The sequence below is a fragment of the Hylobates moloch genome, unplaced genomic scaffold (genome assembly GCF_009828535.3).
Source record: "Hylobates moloch isolate HMO894 unplaced genomic scaffold, HMol_V3 SCAFFOLD_2, whole genome shotgun sequence".
In the NCBI taxonomy this organism is placed as follows: Eukaryota; Metazoa; Chordata; class Mammalia; order Primates; family Hylobatidae; genus Hylobates; species Hylobates moloch.
This window is the reverse complement of record NW_026652277.1, coordinates 44,123,991-44,140,425: the sequence shown is the minus strand read 5'-3', so window position 1 is coordinate 44,140,425 and position 16,435 is coordinate 44,123,991. Positions and strand designations below refer to the sequence as shown.

Here is a 16,435-nt window from a genome sequence, read left to right as displayed (position 1 = left end):
TTAATCTCAACATTTGCAAGGAGAAAATTGTCATTTTTTATTCTAAAAATGTTTTTCTGTATTTCACAGCTTGGAGTGATCCCACCAATATCTTCAAGAAGAAGCCTACAGTCATCTTCCATTTCTCCCTCTTTTTTATCACATTCCACATGCAAGTCAAGTTCTAATAATTTTAGTTTTAACATCTCTGTAACCCCACTACTGCCAGTGCTCTAAGCTCAAGATCATCATCTACTGGCTGGGTGCAGTGGCTCACACCTGTAATCCCAGCACTTTGGGAGGTCGAGGCAGGTGAGTCACCCGAGGTCAGGAGTTCGAGACCAGTGTGGCCAACATGGTGAAACCCTGTCTCTACCAAAAATACAATAATTAGCTGGGTATGGTGGCAGGTGCCTGTAACCCCAGCTACTCGGGAGGCTGAGGCAGGAGAATTGCTTGAACTCAAGAGGCTGAGATGGTGCCATTGCACTCCAGCCTGGGTGACAGAGCAAGACTGTCTCAAAAAAAAAGAAAAAAAAAATCTCTTGTCCCATCACTATATTAGCCTCTCAATGTTCTCCTTATATCTAGACCAACACTGCCCAACAGAGCTTGCTGTGAAGCTGGAAATCTGTATCTGCACTGTCCAATAAGTTGGACTCCTCTGTAGATAAGGCTTTGTCTTTGAAGAATTTTGAAAAGTAAACACATTCATTGGCAGCAGTAGGAAAAACAGTCCTAGAACTGTGCCGTCCTATATTGGCTCTTTAATAAAAATTCAATAAATTTAAAAGGTTCTCAGTCACATTAGTCACATTTCTAGTACTCAATATCTACATGTGACAAGTGGTTACTGTACTGTAAGTATGAACACTTGCCACAGCAGGGATCTGTAACATACAAACCCTCTGGAATGCTGCACGTGCTTTTTTTTCTTTTTCCTTTTTTATGGGAAAAAGAGCCACAGTGTTTATCAGCTGCACAAATCCAAACCATTTAAAAGTCAGGCAATAAATTGCGATTTCACTGACACTATTATTACAGCTCCCAAATCCTTCTTGATGTGCCCTGTGTACAGCTCCAGCCTCATCTCCCACTGTTTGGGCAATTTTGTTATTGTGCAAACATCACAGAGTATACTTACACACTGTGTTTTTAAGTACACTCTGTGATGTTTGCATAATGCTACAAACCTGTACAGCATGTGTACTGTACTGAAACTGTAGGCAATTTTAACACAATGGTCAATATTTGTATATCTAAAAATAGAAAAGGTACAGTAAAAATATGATATAAAAGATAAAAAATGGTACTTACCATGAACGGAGCTTGCAGGACTGGAAGTGGCTCTAAGTCAGTGAGTGGGTGGTGAGCGAATGTGAAGGCTTAGGACATTACACCACTGTAGACTTTATAAACACTACACTTAGGCTACACTAAACTTATTTTAAAAATAAAGCAATTGCTTTACAATATTATGACAGCTATGATGCTACTAGGCAACAGGAATTTTTAGCTCCTAATATAATCTTATGGGGCTACCGTTGTATATGTAGTCTGTTGTTACTGGAAACATCATTAAGCAGCCCATGATTCTATTTCAGTTTCCTGAGTGGGCCCAGTCTCTTTTCTGTGTTTTCACACATGCTTTTTCTTTTGCCTGGAACCCTCTTCCCATTGCACCACTATCTCTCCCTCTTCCTCACCTCCTCGCTTCAATTCTGCCTCCTCCTCTGTTATTCCTATTCATTTTTCAGGATTCACTTCGGCTGTCATGACATTCTGCTGGATGCTACCTAGCTCTGCATTTCACCAGTGCAGTTGTCTTTCTGCTTCCTTCTGAGGGATCAATTGCCAATGGTCCCATGAGTTAACCAAAAGTGCCATCTAGTGGCAAACGCAGAAGACAACAATCGCCTCCAAATAAAGCATTTCACTCAGAGGGACAAAACTTGGAATAGTGGACAGGCTTTCTCCACCACTACACACAGTAGGGAGAATCTACTGTGGCTCTTGGCTCTCCTCGATAGTTTCACATTTTCTACCTAACTTAAAACTCTCTCTTGGTCTGAGTAGGTAAGTGTCATAATTTTCATCTTACAGATGCAGTCTCAAGTTCAGAGGGTCCTCCTTAAAATCCCCTTCTTTGGGCCGGGCGCAGTGGCTCACGCCTGTAATCCCATCACTTTGGGAGGCTGAGGCGGGCGGATCACGAGGTCAGGAGATCTAGACCATCCTGGCCAACACGGTGAAACCCTGTCTCTACTAAAAATACACGCCTGTAATCCCAGCACTTTGGGAGGCCAAGGCGGGCGGATCACGAGGTCAGGAGATCGAGACCATCCTGCCTAACGTGGTGAAACCCCGTCTTTACTAAGAAATACAAAAAATTAGCCAGGCGTGGTGGCAGGCACCTGTAGTCCCAGCTACTCAGGAGGCTGAGGCAGGAGAATGGCGTGAACCCAGGAGGCGGAGCTTGCAGTGAGCCGAGATTGTGCCACTGAACTCCAGCCTGGGCAACAGAGCGAGACTACGTCTCAAAAAAAAAAAAAAAATCCCCTTCTTTGCAGGATTGGCCACAAATAAAGAAGGAAAGTAAGTCACAATAGGCCAGGTTTTGCTCCTTCAGGATGGGAATTTCTCATTTAGAGCTGGTAGGAAGGATCTCATTAACATGTGGTTAAAGATGATTTGTCAGTGATGCAGCTGAGGACACTTAAAAAGAGACTCTTGTTAAGAGTCTCTAGGGAAGAAATAGGTCCCCTGGCATTGTGAAGTCAGCGGATTATCGAGGAGGAAGAGGAGTGGGGAAGAGTTTCATTAATGTAGGAATAAGACAATGTTCCTCATGGTGGGTTTACAGTGCAACAAATGGAAGTGTTGGGGTCAAAGCCATGGCGTGCAGCATGAGGTATGTAATGGGCAGCTTGTGTCCCTATGAACAGATATGAAGCCAGGATGATTTGCTAGTGAGAAGCTTGGGAAGGAACACTAGAAACCTGTTGAATTCCCAATACAGGGTGTCATATTTCATAGGGTCACTAGAAGTAGCACAATGGGTGGACAAAATTTAGAAGGCATAAGACCTGCGTTCACTTTTGGCCATGCCTCTAACCAGCATCTGACCTCCAGCAAGTGACCTGGAACCACTGAGCCTTAGGCTGGACACTGAGATACTGCTTTTTTAATTTTCCTCTAACAACTTTATTGAGATATAATTCACACAGCATGTAACTCAGCCATATATAGTGTACAACTCAATGGTTTTTAGTATGTTCACAGAATTGTGCAAGCATCACCATAGTCAATTTTTCTGTTTGGGTTTTTTTTTTTTTTTTTTTGAGACAAGGTCTTGCTTGGTTGCCCAGGCTGGAGTGCAGTGGCATGATCATGGCTCACCACATCCTTGACCTCCTGGGCTGGATCCTCCCACCTCAGCCTCCTGAGTAGCTGGGACCACAGGCACACACCACCATGCCCAGCTAATTTTTTTTTTTTTTTTATATACTTTAGGTTTTAGGGTACATGTGCACAATGTGCAGGTTTGTTACATATGTATCCATGTGCCATGTTGTTTTGCTGCACCCATTAACTCGTCATTTAGCATTAGGTATATCTCCTAATGCTGTCCCTCCCCCCTCCCCCCACCCCACAACAGTCCCCTGAGTGTGATTTTTTTATTTTTTTAATTTTTTGTAGAGACAGGGTCTCTCTATGTTGCCCAGGCTGGTCTCGAACTCCCGGGCTCAAGCGATCCTCCCACCTTGGCCTCCCAAATTGCCACCATAGTCCATTGTAGAACATTTTTATCACCCCAAAGAGAAACCTTGTACTCTTTAGCCAAAACTGCACAATCTCCCCCTTCTCCAGCTCTATGCAGCTACTAATCTACTGTCTGTCTCTAGAGATTGACTATTATGGACATTTCAAATAAATGAAATTAGACTATGTGACCTTTTGTAACTGGCTTCTATGACTTAGCATGATGTTTGCAAGGTTCATCCATAGTCTAGCATATATCAGTACTTTATCACTTTATATTGCCAAATATTATTTCATTATATTCATATCACATTTTATCTATCCATTCATCAGTTTATGGACGTTTGGGTTGTTTCTACTTTTTGGCTATCCTAAATGATGCTGCTATGAACATCTGCATACAAGCTGTCTCTTGAGCATATACCTGGGAGTGAAATTGCTGGGTCATATGACAACTCTACATTTGACCTTTTGTGGTCTTGCTGTTTTCCAAAGAAGCTGCAACATTTAATATTCTCACCAGCAGTGTATGAAGGCTTAAGAGGTCTTTTAAAACTGCTGATCTGTTCATAAGAGTGTCAATAAGAGGCTGGGCATGGTGGCACACGCCTGTAATCCCAGCACTTTGGGAGGCTGAGGCGGGTGGATCACTTGAAGTCAGGAGTTCAGGACCAGCCTGGCCAACATGGTGAAACCTCGTCTCTACTAAAAACACAAAAATTATTAGCCAGGCATGGTGGTGCACCCCTGTAATCCCAGCTACTGGGGAGGCTGAGGCGGGAGAATCACTTGAACCCAGGAGGTGGAGGTTGCAGCGAGCAGAGATCGTGCCACTGCACTCCAGCCTGGGTGAGAGTGAGACTCCGTCTCAAACAACAACAGCAGCAGCAACAACAAAAAAGTGTCGATAAGATATAGAAGCATTACTTTTATCTAGCCACATATCAAGTGCTCAATTCCTTTTTCCCTCTTGCTGTGCTATTGTTATGTAATCACATCTGTATGTTACAAACTCAATACTTAGTTATAATTATTTTATATAATCTGATGTCTCTTAAACTGAGAAAAGGACAGCAAGTATATATTTATAGCATTCATTACATTATTTATCTCTTATGGTTTTCTTCATGTATTCTTATGAATTCAAGTTACTATCTGGTATCATTTTTGTACTGCAAATACAGCTTTGCTTACCTCCATTTCCTTTATGATGTTAATGCTAAATATGTTATATATGTTACAGGCTCCCAAATACAATGCATCTTGCATAAACATGGTTTTTTTCTATAATTGCCCTATAAATAAGAATGACAAAATACGCATTTATACTGTCTTTTATAATTACATAATTACCTTTACTATGCTGATGGCCTATGCCTCGGAGGAGGTACCATAACCCTCAACTAGGAGCTGGGGGAAGAGCGAGCCCTGTGTTCTTGACTACACCCTCCTGGAGTGGCCATCGCCAAACTGAGAGGGAGCAGAAAAGAAGTGGTTGGTGGGTCAGATGACAAAAACTTGCTGTTCTTATTAAGTGTCAGTAGGTTTCCTTGAATGTTTCTTCATTTAATGAGCTGTATGCCCTTAGGACAATTTCCAGACCGTTTAAATGGTTGTTTTGTTTCTAATTTTCACTAGTTAGGCTTGTTTCACTGGTGAATGGGTCCACAAAGTTCCTCACATGGTCTCTAGAAGTATCACTTAGTTCTTTACAAAGTACCCTTGCATATAAAATTTTATTTGATCCTCACCATTTTATGAAACAAGGGTAAGGACTTTTTAGCCCTAAAAATGAGGCCCAGAATGCTAAGTAACTGGCTGAAGTTATAAGGTTTCTCAGAGCCATGTGTTCACTCAGGAGGCACTTACTGCCTGCTCTGTGCTAAACATTAGATTTAAAATGTTTAGCATTTACTGTATAGACAGGAGACAAAAACCAGACAATTGCAGCACAAGGTTAAGTGCTAGAATAAAGCATACCGTGCCTTAAGCAAAAAGAAGGGCACTGGCTGGGTGCGGTGGCTCACTCCTGTAATCCCAGCACTTTGGGAGGCCGAGGTGGGTGGATCGCTTGAGCCCAGGAGTTGAGACCAGCCTGGACAACATGGTGAAACCCCATCTCTACAAAAAAATACAAAAAAAAAAATTAGCCAAGCATGGTGGCACATGACTGTAGTCCCAGCTACTTGGGAGACTGAGGTGGGAGAATCACTTGAACTCAGGAGGTGGAGGCTGCAGTGAGCCATGATCGTACCACGCCACTGCACTCCAGCCTGGGCAACAGAATAAGACCCTGTCTCAAAAAAAAGGGGGGGCGGTTGGGTGGTCACCTAGTCCAGTCTTGAAGAATTAGAAACTAAGCATTTTGATTTTTCTTGTAAATAGAAAGGACCAAATAGCACAAAATAAAGTGGCACATGGCATGGTAGTTAAGACTGAAGCCAGATGGCTAGATGGTTTACATTTCCATCCAATGATTAGCTATGTTACCTTGGGTAAGTCATTTAATCTCTCTGTGCTTGTTTCCTTATCTGTAACATGGTGCTAATATTACCTACTCTTTAGGGTTATACGATTGAAGACACAGCACTATGTTTATAATTGTACCTGGTATATGTTTATACTGTAACAACTGATTGCTAAATAAATTCTATTAGTGAGAGGATGGTGTTAAATACTAAACTTCCCCAGGGCATTCTTGTCAGTGTTTCCTGAAATTGAAATTGACTTCCTGAGATATAGTATGTACTTGTTTTCAGAATTGTTTCCTTTTCTCTGACTTAGTTAAGTGTGAGATTTAGGGTTAACTGAAAAGAACAACTCTTCAGGAAATACCTGGGAACCTGTAGTCTTCCAGGTTATCTGTATGTTGCCATAGGGTAATTTTAACATGTTGTTTGTACTACAGTATACCTTAATTCAAAAGAAAACACATCTAACATGTTTTAATTTCTTGATGCAGAAGAATCACTGTTTAAGGTTTCTGTTAACAACATAAGATTCCAATAAAAATAAAGTTTGTATTCGGTTCTTAGGTTTCTTTGGGTTAACTACTGAAACACACTATATTTCCGAAGTATTGTACTATGCTCTATTAGTCTTGTTGAAAGTTCTAGAAAATCAGGGGCTATTAATGTGTCGATGCTCATGCCCTTAGTGGTGTTATTCGGCATCCTGGGAAAATAAACTGAAATGTGGCTCAAATATGGCTCTAAGCTCAACAGGGTACAATCCACTACTTGCAAGTCTTCCCACCCCCCACTTTCCTAGGAAATGATTCTGTTTTGGGTATTAAGTACCTCTCTAAACACAACTACATTTAGTGCAGTTTTACAACTTCCCTTAGTATCATTAACGCTTCTGTGACCAAACAAATAAACAAACAAATGACTACTGCAAACTGGTTTATTTTATGTAGGAAAGTGTCAACATCTTTATTGCTAATATAAGCATTTAATGTCAAAGAAATGAAGGTAATTTTACAAACTCAATTTTTGTAAGTACGTGAAGTTTCTATTTGATTATGTGGTTTTATATCACATTCGTTCAAATGCATTTCTCTCCCTTAGAGGGACTATTCCAACATCACTCCTTTGGAATTATTTCAGTCATCCCTAACATGTGACTTTACCAAAGACCTTGAAGCTAAACAAACAAGCAAAACAAAATTTCAATGACTCTTAGATGAACGGAGTAAGAGATAGTCATCACACGTCAATTAGGGATGTTCATCTCCAACAAGACACTGTCAAAATGTTTCTTCTGACATAGCAGTTATAAGTCAGAGCCTTCAAAAAAAAAAGGGCAGAACAAGAGTACAATAAAAGAAGCGTCTGCAACTTAAGCCTCCCACAGTCCTAAGCCTGATATGCACAAAGCAAAGCCTCTTTCCCGCAAACTAAATTCCATCCATTTGAGCTTTCAGAGATAGATACCCAAGAGCTATCATTAATAGATACAGCATATTGACTCTAGTTGCATCAATTATGCCTGAAGAGTTTAATACCCATCCAAGTCCAAAGGTGGAAGAATACATACACTGGTATGGTAATAGGCAAGAGCAGGCTGTAAAAGCAAAGGCTGGCTGTGCTAGTGCAGCCCTGTGGGAAGTTTTCTTCCACAGAGGCTGAGTAGAACAGTCCTGCTAAAGAAACCAGTGGAATAAGAACAGTCAACGTAGGAAGAGACAAAAACATTCTTCTCTTCCACTTATTACCTGCCACTGTGTTTTAAAAGGTATATGGTACTAAGAAAAGTTGGCTGTTGCGTTTTTTTTATTTTTTTAAATTATGAACTAGCGCTGCTCCACTTCTTCTTGCTTCTTACTTTGACGTGTCATCCTAGCTGCCTGTGGTATCATATTAGGAATCCCATCAACGATTGGATAAGCTATTCCCAACTCTTCATTAATCAATTCATTTGTTGATGCTTCATATCTGAGGTGGAAAAAAAAAGAACAAAATGAGTTGTGGGAAAATAAAATGCTTTCAACAAATACCACCATTTATCCAATTTTTGGTATGGAGTTAATCCCAGAATAGTCTTCTTTAATTCTAAAAGCAACAATAGCCAATTCAACCTTTTATTTTAGAAAAATTCTCTTACAATCTGTAATTATTCCCATTTTAGTCAGTTTCACTCATATTCTCTTTTTCACCTTATTCACAAGTTATTCCTTAATTTTTTTTTCATACTAGTCAGAAAAGATCCCCCTCTCTTATCCAAATATTCCTTCATTACTTTGGTCAACCCCCAAACCATCCCTGTTAATTTACTACTGGAATAAACACTAGAGAAAAATCAACTTCTTCGTTTTAGAATAAATGCTAAGTAGAGAAACTTAACTAATCCATTAGAAGGAAATCACTGGAAAAGGTGAGAGGGCAGAAATGAGGAAACTTTCGAAAGCACTAAGTCTGCAGTGAGCTAGTTATAAACGTAAATCAAATGATAATTTCAAGGTTTGAGAAAATTGAATAATATGTTTATTACGGGAAAAAGAAATATGAAAAATTGCTAGCAATCTAACGTTCAAAGATAACCACTGATAACATTTTGGTGTTTAATTTATGCGATTTGTAATACTAGCGTTAGTGTTGTCAATATTCAATTTTGGTAGCTTGGAAACTGTAGAGCTGTCTTCCCAAAAACTAGTTAAAGAGGCTTCTACGAAACCTGCTAGGCCACAACTAAGAGCCACCGGGCAGCAAACACAGCTGAATTGCTTAAGATTGTCAGGCACCAGTTATACAAGACGCTTTCACGAGAATCTGGAGGGTACAACAATACTTTTCATTATCTTGGCTTAAAAACCGGAAGGCTTTGGACTTGTCCTGAATCGCAGTGGTTCATAAACCTGGTGGTACGTTAGAAATCATTTAGGGACCGTTTAAGAACACAAATAAGCTGGGCGTGGGGGTGGCGCCTGTTTCCCGACTCCTGAGGAGGCTGAGGCGGGATTTCTAGGCCAGTCTGGGCAACGTAGGGGGCACCCTGTCTCTTAAAAGGAAAAAAAAAGAAAAAGAAAATACAAATGTTCCCCCGAGCATTCCAAGTCTGCCCGTCTTGGGGGCTGTCGGGGAATCGGCATTTTTAAAACGGTCCCCGGGTGATTGCAATGCGCAGCCGGTCGCGAACCCTAAAACGCTTCGAGCCATTCCCGCAGGCTGGCCATGTGTTCTGGGAGATGTGGGACGCGGCTCCCCAGCCTCCGGTCTCTCCCGTCCTGCCCGCTGTGCGCCCGGCGAGGACAGAGTCCAGAATATGGCAGCGGAGAGTACTTGACCGACCTACAAGGCCCCAGTGGCTGCGAGAGGCCGCGGTCCACCGCTCCCTTTCCGCCCACCGGGAGGCTGCGAAGGAAGGGCCAAGACCAGCGAGTCACCTGAGCGGCTTCTTGGAGAGCGGGCACACCAGGAACTCCAGCAGCGCCGGATCGAAAGCGCGGGGCGGCTCCTCAGTCTTCTTGCCCGGGTCGGCCAGAGGCCGCGACCCAGACGCGTGCAGGCACCTACGGGCGACCGCGGACGGCGGCGCGCGCGTTCCCCGCAGCGCTGAGGCGAGCCTGCAGCGTGCTTCACTCAGCATGGTCTGGCAGCCGGAGACCAGGCCGCACTGCGCCCTCGCCAGCCGTGGCCGAGCTCCTGGCTCCCCGTTCGTCCAGGCCAGCCGGCCAGGCCCCGCCCCCTGGTGCTCTGGGAAACACTGCCGGGGAGTAGGCGGAGCGGGCGCTTTGGTTCCGAGGGTGCTCCTGCTCCGACTCCTTTTCCCACGGGCGTCATTTACAGTCTGTAGGACAGCCCCAGGGCAAAGGCCTCTGGTGGGTGCCCCACCGCCTTACCAGACTACAAACTAAACCAGTGTTTAAGTCGAGGTGTCTGGGTTTTCACCGGGGCCTGTCGCAGTGATGCCAGGAAGCCAGTGGCCAGGCCTCAGAGTTGTAGGGAGTTAGGCTTGGACCTACCTGGTTACCTCCAAGTGAAGTTTCAAACACACTGTTATGTATTGTATTGAATGTATTATCATGGATGTACTGAAAGCGCTCATTTGTTTCATGTACATCTTTACTATACCATTAGTTTCTGTAACCTTGTTTGGCTTTTTTCTCTCTAATTAAAAAAAGTGAGAACCTGGAAGGAATGGCCTAGGCCTCTGACCCTCCAAAATATATAAATTCTTCCTGCCTGAGACCCAGTCATTGTGAAGTATTTGCGTAATAAAGCACAGCTAATTCACTTCTATAAATGAGCTTGGAGGCCGCAAGGGGCCTAACTGTGTAACAGGCAGATGTGATCTGCCTGTTAAAGATCCATTCAACCTCCCTCCCTCCCTCCCTTCCTCCCTTCCTCGCTTCCTTCCCTCTGTGGCCCAGGCTGCAGTACACTCGGCTCGCTGCAGACTCCCTGCGTCCGGCTCCCGTGATTCTCCTGCCCTGGCCTGCGGGATGCCTGGGATTGCCGGCGCGCGCCACCACCCCTCCCTAGTTTTTCTCCTTTGGCTGGAGGCGCGGTTTCGCCATGTCGGCCAGGCTGCTCTCCAGCTCCTGACCTCCGGTGGTCTGCCCGCCTCGGCCTCTAGAGGTGCTGGGACTGCAGACGGAGGCTCGCTGACTCGGTGCTCGGTGTTGCCCGGGCTGCAGTACGGTGGCGTGGTCTTGGCTCGCTGCAGCCTCCGCCTCCCAGCCGCCTGCCTTGGCCTCCCAGGGTGCTGGGATTGCAGCCTCTGCCCGGCCGCCGCCCCGTCTGGGAGGTGGGGAGCGTCTCTGCCTGGCCACCCATCGTCTGGGTTATGAGAAGCTCCTCTGCCCGGCCGCCCCGTCTGGGAAGTGGGGAGCGCCTGTGCCCGGCCGCCCCGTCTGGGAAGTGAAGAGCGCCTCTGCGCAGCCGCCCCTTATGGCATGTGAGGAGCGCCTCTGCCGGCCGCCCTGTCTGGGAAGAAGTGAGGAGCGCCTCTGCGCAGCCGCCCCTTCTGGCATGTGAGGAGCGCCTCTGCCCGGCCGCCCCGTCTGGGAAGTGAGGAGCGCCTCTGCCCGGCCGCCCCTTCTGGGAAGTGAGGAGCACCTCTGCCTGGCCGCCCTGTCTGGGAGGTCTACCACAGAGGCCAGAAGCAATGTGGGGGCTGGACGTGGTGGCTCACTCCTGTAGTCCCAGTACTCTGGGAGGCCGAGGCGGGTTGATCACTTGAGGCTAGGAGTTCGAGACCAGCCTGGCCAACATGACGAAACATATGAAAAATACAACTGACAAACCAACCAACCAACCCAGCGACAACAAAACAGGTCTACCCTGGAGTTTTCTCCTTTCTGATCCTTTATCCCATTTTTTTTTCCTTTCCTTCTCCTTTTCGTCAATAGAGTTGATTTTATCTTATCCATACAATCCATTCAGTGAATTTGTATCCCAGGTTTGCTTCCCACTCTCCGAGGAAGTGATGCATGTTAGATCTCTTTCTTATAGTGTAGTAGATGGGAAGTTGGGCTCTGGGGCCTGACAGCTTGGTTCCCTGTCCACAATTTAGTAGCTGGATGACTTCGGCAAAGGACTTAACCGCTCATTTTCCTTATCTGTGTAAGACTAATAATTGTACCTACCTTGTGGGTAGGGGATAAATGTGGTTGTGCATTCGAAGAACATTTAGAAAAGTGCCTGGCACAAATTAATGCTCCATTAATGTTGTCTATTTTTATTTTTATTTCATCTAGTTTTTCCATGTCCGAAGACTCAAAGATTCTTGTTAGTCATCCATTTTTTCCCTCTGTTCTGCTGAATATCAACCTGAACTTTTTTTTGCATCACTGGGCATTATCATTTCACACTTTGAGTTCCTGGAGCTGGAAGTACAGAATCCAAAAATATGTTTATATTTTCAAATTTCTCTTCCACTCCAATGTAAAAATAAACTGAGAAATGTTTATGTGTTCATCCTAATTTTTTGTTTGTTTTTTGGGCCATCCTTTTTTTAAAAAAAAAAAAAAGTTTATTTTTTGATGTTCTTTGTTCACTAATGTTCAAGAAGATTTTCTAATGTTAATGTAGCTTATAGGATACCAAAAAGGAAACACTTCTACTAGATAGATATTTAAGAGATACTGAAAGTCTCTGGTTGCCTCACCTTCCTTCCCCCACAAAGAAATCTTTCACAGTCATAACTTTCCGTTATTAGAGTTACTAACGGACTAGAGAATATAGCAGTTATCAGGACATACCCTCAAGGGAAAGTACTGTAAAGTTCCTATGTCACCTTCACACTATTTCCGACTAGGGCAGTAGCAGGAATTAATTTTTCAGTTGAAGTCAGTTGATACTTTGGGCTCAAGGGAAGGGGTGAGCTGTAGGAAAGATAAGTTTCTGCTTAAGGAGAAACAGCACTTGACTTCTGCAAGCGCTGAGTGGGCCCAACCCTTGGCCCTTGTTGGGTAGGGGAAGGCACCCATGCTTAAGCCTCAGCTAGCTTGGCTGACAGATCTCTATCAACTGGGTTTTCTAACCAGTTATAAATAAATTAGTTTCAGTTTGCCTCCACGTAGAGGGTTTGAGGCAGTTCAGTTTACTTTATTTAGGGGAAGAATAGAGAGTAACAGCAAAGTATTGAAAATATCCTCAAATTTATAACACCAGAAATCAACAACCAATATTTAAGGAACATATGAATGTATGACTGTCACCATGTGAGTATTAAGTTGCAACATATCAAAGCAAAATGTCCCTAAATAGCCCTTAGTAATGAAGAAATACAATTCATTTCTGCCTGTAGTATACTAAGCTAAATGGAGATGATAGGATAGGATCATAGGACTGGAACTGGTCTTTTAAAAGTTAGTCCCTTTTCACCATTCACATGACTATGACCTTTCCTGTTACAGAGGCCTGTGCACAATAACCTGATGGTTTCTGGTCTCAGATACAGTATAGCTGTGTGATCTTGGAGAAGCTACTTAAGTTCTCCCCCTCAACCTTCTCACTTGTGAAATACAATAATAATAGTACTTAACTTATGGTGTTTGAACAGACTAAATAAAACAATTCAAGTAAAACAGCACAGGGGCTAACACATTTAAAGAATGTTGTTAGCAATAAAATTATTTATTATGGTGAAACTAGTAAACATTCTAAGGGAAAGGGAAAGCACAAGGTAGTTCTGGGACACTCTTTTTAACTGAAATGGAATTTTTCTAATTGCCAATATAGATACTATTGAAACACAATTCTTAGATTATCACACACATGAAGTTAGAAATCTCTAGGCAGAAGAGGGGCTGGACTATGTATTTTAACAGAGCCTGTCAATTCCAAATTTGGGGGCATTGAAATTTGTGAACCTGTAATACAAAGAAATGAGTCAAAATAAATTTTCCACTAGGTGGCATCATTTAGTATTTGAACTAACATTTATCTCTGCTTGATCTTTTCTCTCTGTGATTACAAAGATTTACTTTCATTTTGCCAATTGTTTCTTAATTTGATGACACTTATTTTTTATTTTCATTTTATTTTCTTGAGACAGATTCTCTCTGTGTCATCCAGGCTGGAGTACAGTGGTGCAGTCGTGACTCACTGCAGCCTTGACCTCCCAGACTCAAGCAATCCTGGCACATCAGCCTCCAAGTAGCTGGGACTACAGGTGCATGCCACCACGCCCAGCTAATTTTTGTATTTTTTGTAGAGATGGTGTTTCATGTTGCCCAGGCTGCTCTGGAACTCCTGAGCTCAAGCAATTCACCCACCTTGGCCTCCCAAAGTGCTAGGATTATAGGCATGAGCCACTGTGCCCAGCCAAACATTTATTTTAAAAACAAAAATCATAAAAGTCCTATTAATAAATTTTAATTATAATGAGTTTATTAAAATCAAGTTTCCAATAGATAAATGGACAAAATATTTGAAAAGAAAAATTCGCAAAAAAAGAAAATATAGTTGATCAATAAACATATTAAAAAATTATCCTCAATAGGATAATTTTTATTATCCTATTGTAGTAGGATATGCTAGTTTCAAACATCAAAGTAGTTTTGCTAGTAGTAGTAATGCTAGTTTCAAACATCAAAGAAGTTTTGAAATAACCCTAGACATGAATGTTACCAGCCTTGTCTTGGCCATCTGAAGGATAATCACAAATTCTGTCTGAAGGGCTGAGGGCTAGTGCCTGCAAAAGGACCAGAATATCCCAGCATGGGCACGAGTAGCTTGAAATTATGGAAGTATGTCCTGTTTTTCTTTTTTTTTTGACAGGATCTTGCTCTGTCTCCCAGGCTGGAGTGCAGTGGCTCCATCATAGCTCACTGCAGCCTTCACCTTCTGGGCTCAAACAATCCTCCCACCTCAGCCTCCCGAGTAGCTGGGACCATAGGCATGCACAGGCACCACCACACCCGGCTAATTTTTAAATTTTTTTTTGTAAAGTCAGGGTCTCACCATGTTGCCCAGGCTGGTCTTGAAACTCCTGGGCTCAAGCGATCCTCCCGCCTCAGCCTCCCAAAGTCCTGGGATTACAGGCGTGAGCTACCACACACAGCCCAACTTGCTCTTTCGGTTCTGTGGCTGCCGCACTTATGGGGATGTACCCGCTGATCCACAACAGCTTGTGAGTGCTCTTCCATAAGCTCCCCTCCCTCACGCTGGGCAATGTGCTTGTCATCGTGGGCTCCATGATCACGGTGGTGGCCTTCCTGGGCTGCATAGGCTCTGTCAAGAAAAACAGTGCCGGCCGGGCGTGGTGGCTCACGCTTGTAATCCCAGCACTTTGGGAGGCCGAGGCGGGCGGATCACGAGGTCAGGAGATCGAGACCACGGTGAAACCCCGTCTCTACTAAAACTTCAAAAAATTAGCCGGGCGTGGTGGCGGGCGCCTGTAGTCCCAGCTACTCGGAGAGGCTGAGGCAGGAGAATGGCGTGAACCCGGGAGGCGGAGCTTGCAGTGAGCCAAGATTGAGCCACCGCACTCCAGCCTGGGTGACAGAGCGAGACTCCGTCTCAAAAAAAAAAAAAAAAAAAAAAAAGAAAAACAGTGCCTGCTTATGTCCTTGTTCATTCTGCTGCCAATTATCCTCCTTGCTGAGGTGACCTTGGCCATCCTGCATTTTGTTTACGAACAGAAGCTGAATGTATAGGTAGCTGAGGGCCTGACGGACAGCATCTACCATTACCACTGGGACAACAGCACCAAGGCGACGTGGGACTCTATCCAGTCATTTCTGCACTGTTGTGGCGTAAATGGCACGAGTGATTGGTCCAGCGGGCAACAAGCATCTTGCCCCTCAGATCCAAAAGTGAAAGGTTGCTATGCAAAAGTGAGACTGTAGTTCCACACCAATTTCCTGTATATCAGAATCATCACCATCTGTGTATATGTGCATTCCAGGTGGTAAGGATGTCCTTTGCACTGACCCCAAACAGCCAGATTGATAAAACCAGTTAGGCCCTGGGGGTGTGACCTGCAACTGCCCTGTGCTGGGGAGACTCGTTTCATCTTTGGAAATCCAAAACCATTTATAGCATGAAGTTCTAAATGGTCACCTGCTGGACTACCTGTCCTCCTCCCACCCCTTCGCTTTTTGGGTCGCTGTCTTATACAGCCAGAAAATAAGGTGTTGGCTAGGGACTTTCCATCTCAGGCGGCAAGACAACCTTTCACCTACTGACGGCAGCAGCCATGTCTCTCAAGGTGGTAACAGTAATACTAGGACATTTTTTTAGACCTGAAAGGCCAAGAGAAACTGTGGAACTAATGGCTCAAGATCAAACAGTGGGCCCAGGATATGAAGCTTTTAACCTTCCCACTGTCAAATTAGTCTGTGGTCTCTGTGTCATGCCCAGTCTGCTCTCCAAAGTCAAGCAAGAGATAAGCTGAAGAGGGTTCTAGGTCCAGGCTCATGGGGCCGTTGTCACAACCCTGTTTCTCTTTGACGAAGAGTGGTGGCTATAGGAATTACAGAGTGCTCTTTCTCCAAAGGGCAAGGTTTCATTTCCATTTCTTTATTAAGGGCCTCATCAATTTATTCTGTCTTTCCACAAAAAATTATCCAGTGATTTATATCCTGACTTCAACCAGTTACTTAGTTGATAATCGCATGCACAAGACTTCTGGTGTTATTTCTCTATCAGCTAAGGTTTTGTTAATTTACTATTTTGCTCTTCAATAAATAAAAGTGATCTTAATTTTTTAAAAAATCAAAGAAGTTTCCGTTTCTCGTCTATCA

General features: G+C 43.8%; 2 protein-coding genes, 1 long non-coding RNA gene and 1 pseudogene across 4 annotated transcripts; 2 read left to right on the top strand and 2 right to left on the bottom strand.

Annotated features, from left to right (window-relative positions):
- Window positions 1-7,128: 7,128 nt before the first annotated feature.
- On the bottom strand, window positions 7,129-7,937 carry PIGY (phosphatidylinositol glycan anchor biosynthesis class Y). Its single transcript, XM_058432996.1, has one exon. The coding sequence runs from the start codon at window positions 7,935-7,937 to the stop codon at window positions 7,722-7,724; it is 216 nt and encodes a 71-aa protein (XP_058288979.1). The 3' UTR covers window positions 7,129-7,721.
- On the bottom strand, window positions 7,129-10,143 carry PYURF (PIGY upstream open reading frame). Of its 2 annotated transcripts, XM_058432993.1 has the most exons (3): window positions 9,631-10,143; window positions 8,068-8,182; window positions 7,129-7,529 (listed from the first exon to the last, which is right to left on the bottom strand). In XM_058432993.1, exons 1-3 carry the CDS (start codon window positions 9,826-9,828, stop codon window positions 7,516-7,518), a joined length of 327 nt encoding a protein of 108 aa, XP_058288976.1. In that variant the 5' UTR covers window positions 9,829-10,143; the 3' UTR covers window positions 7,129-7,515. The 2 variants fall into 2 exon arrangements, with proteins under 2 accessions (XP_058288976.1, XP_058288975.1); XM_058432992.1 differs by having other exon boundaries at window positions 7,129-8,182; window positions 9,631-9,949.
- LOC116460853 (uncharacterized) lies at window positions 9,939-12,167 on the top strand. Its single transcript, XR_004245943.2, has 2 exons — window positions 9,939-10,060; window positions 11,942-12,167. It is a non-coding gene; the product is annotated as an uncharacterized LOC116460853 (long non-coding RNA).
- Window positions 12,168-14,408: 2,241 nt separating this feature from the next.
- On the top strand, window positions 14,409-15,669 carry LOC116460644 (leukocyte surface antigen CD53-like; annotated as a pseudogene).
- Window positions 15,670-16,435: the final 766 nt, after the last annotated feature.

What these genes read in the sequence shown, in the direction of transcription:
- PIGY (XM_058432996.1), bottom strand. Translation starts at nt 7,937, where the DNA reads ATGTTTTTGTCTCTTCCTACGTTGACTGTTCTTATTCCACTGGTTTCT.
- PYURF (XM_058432992.1), bottom strand. Translation starts at nt 9,828, where the DNA reads ATGCTGAGTGAAGCACGCTGCAGGCTCGCCTCAGCGCTGCGGGGAACG. An exon ending in GCCCGCTCTCCAAGAAGCCG is followed by an intron (nt 8,183 to 9,630) that starts CTCAGGTGACTC and finishes TTTTTTTTCCAC; the next exon opens with CTCAGATATGAAGCATCAAC.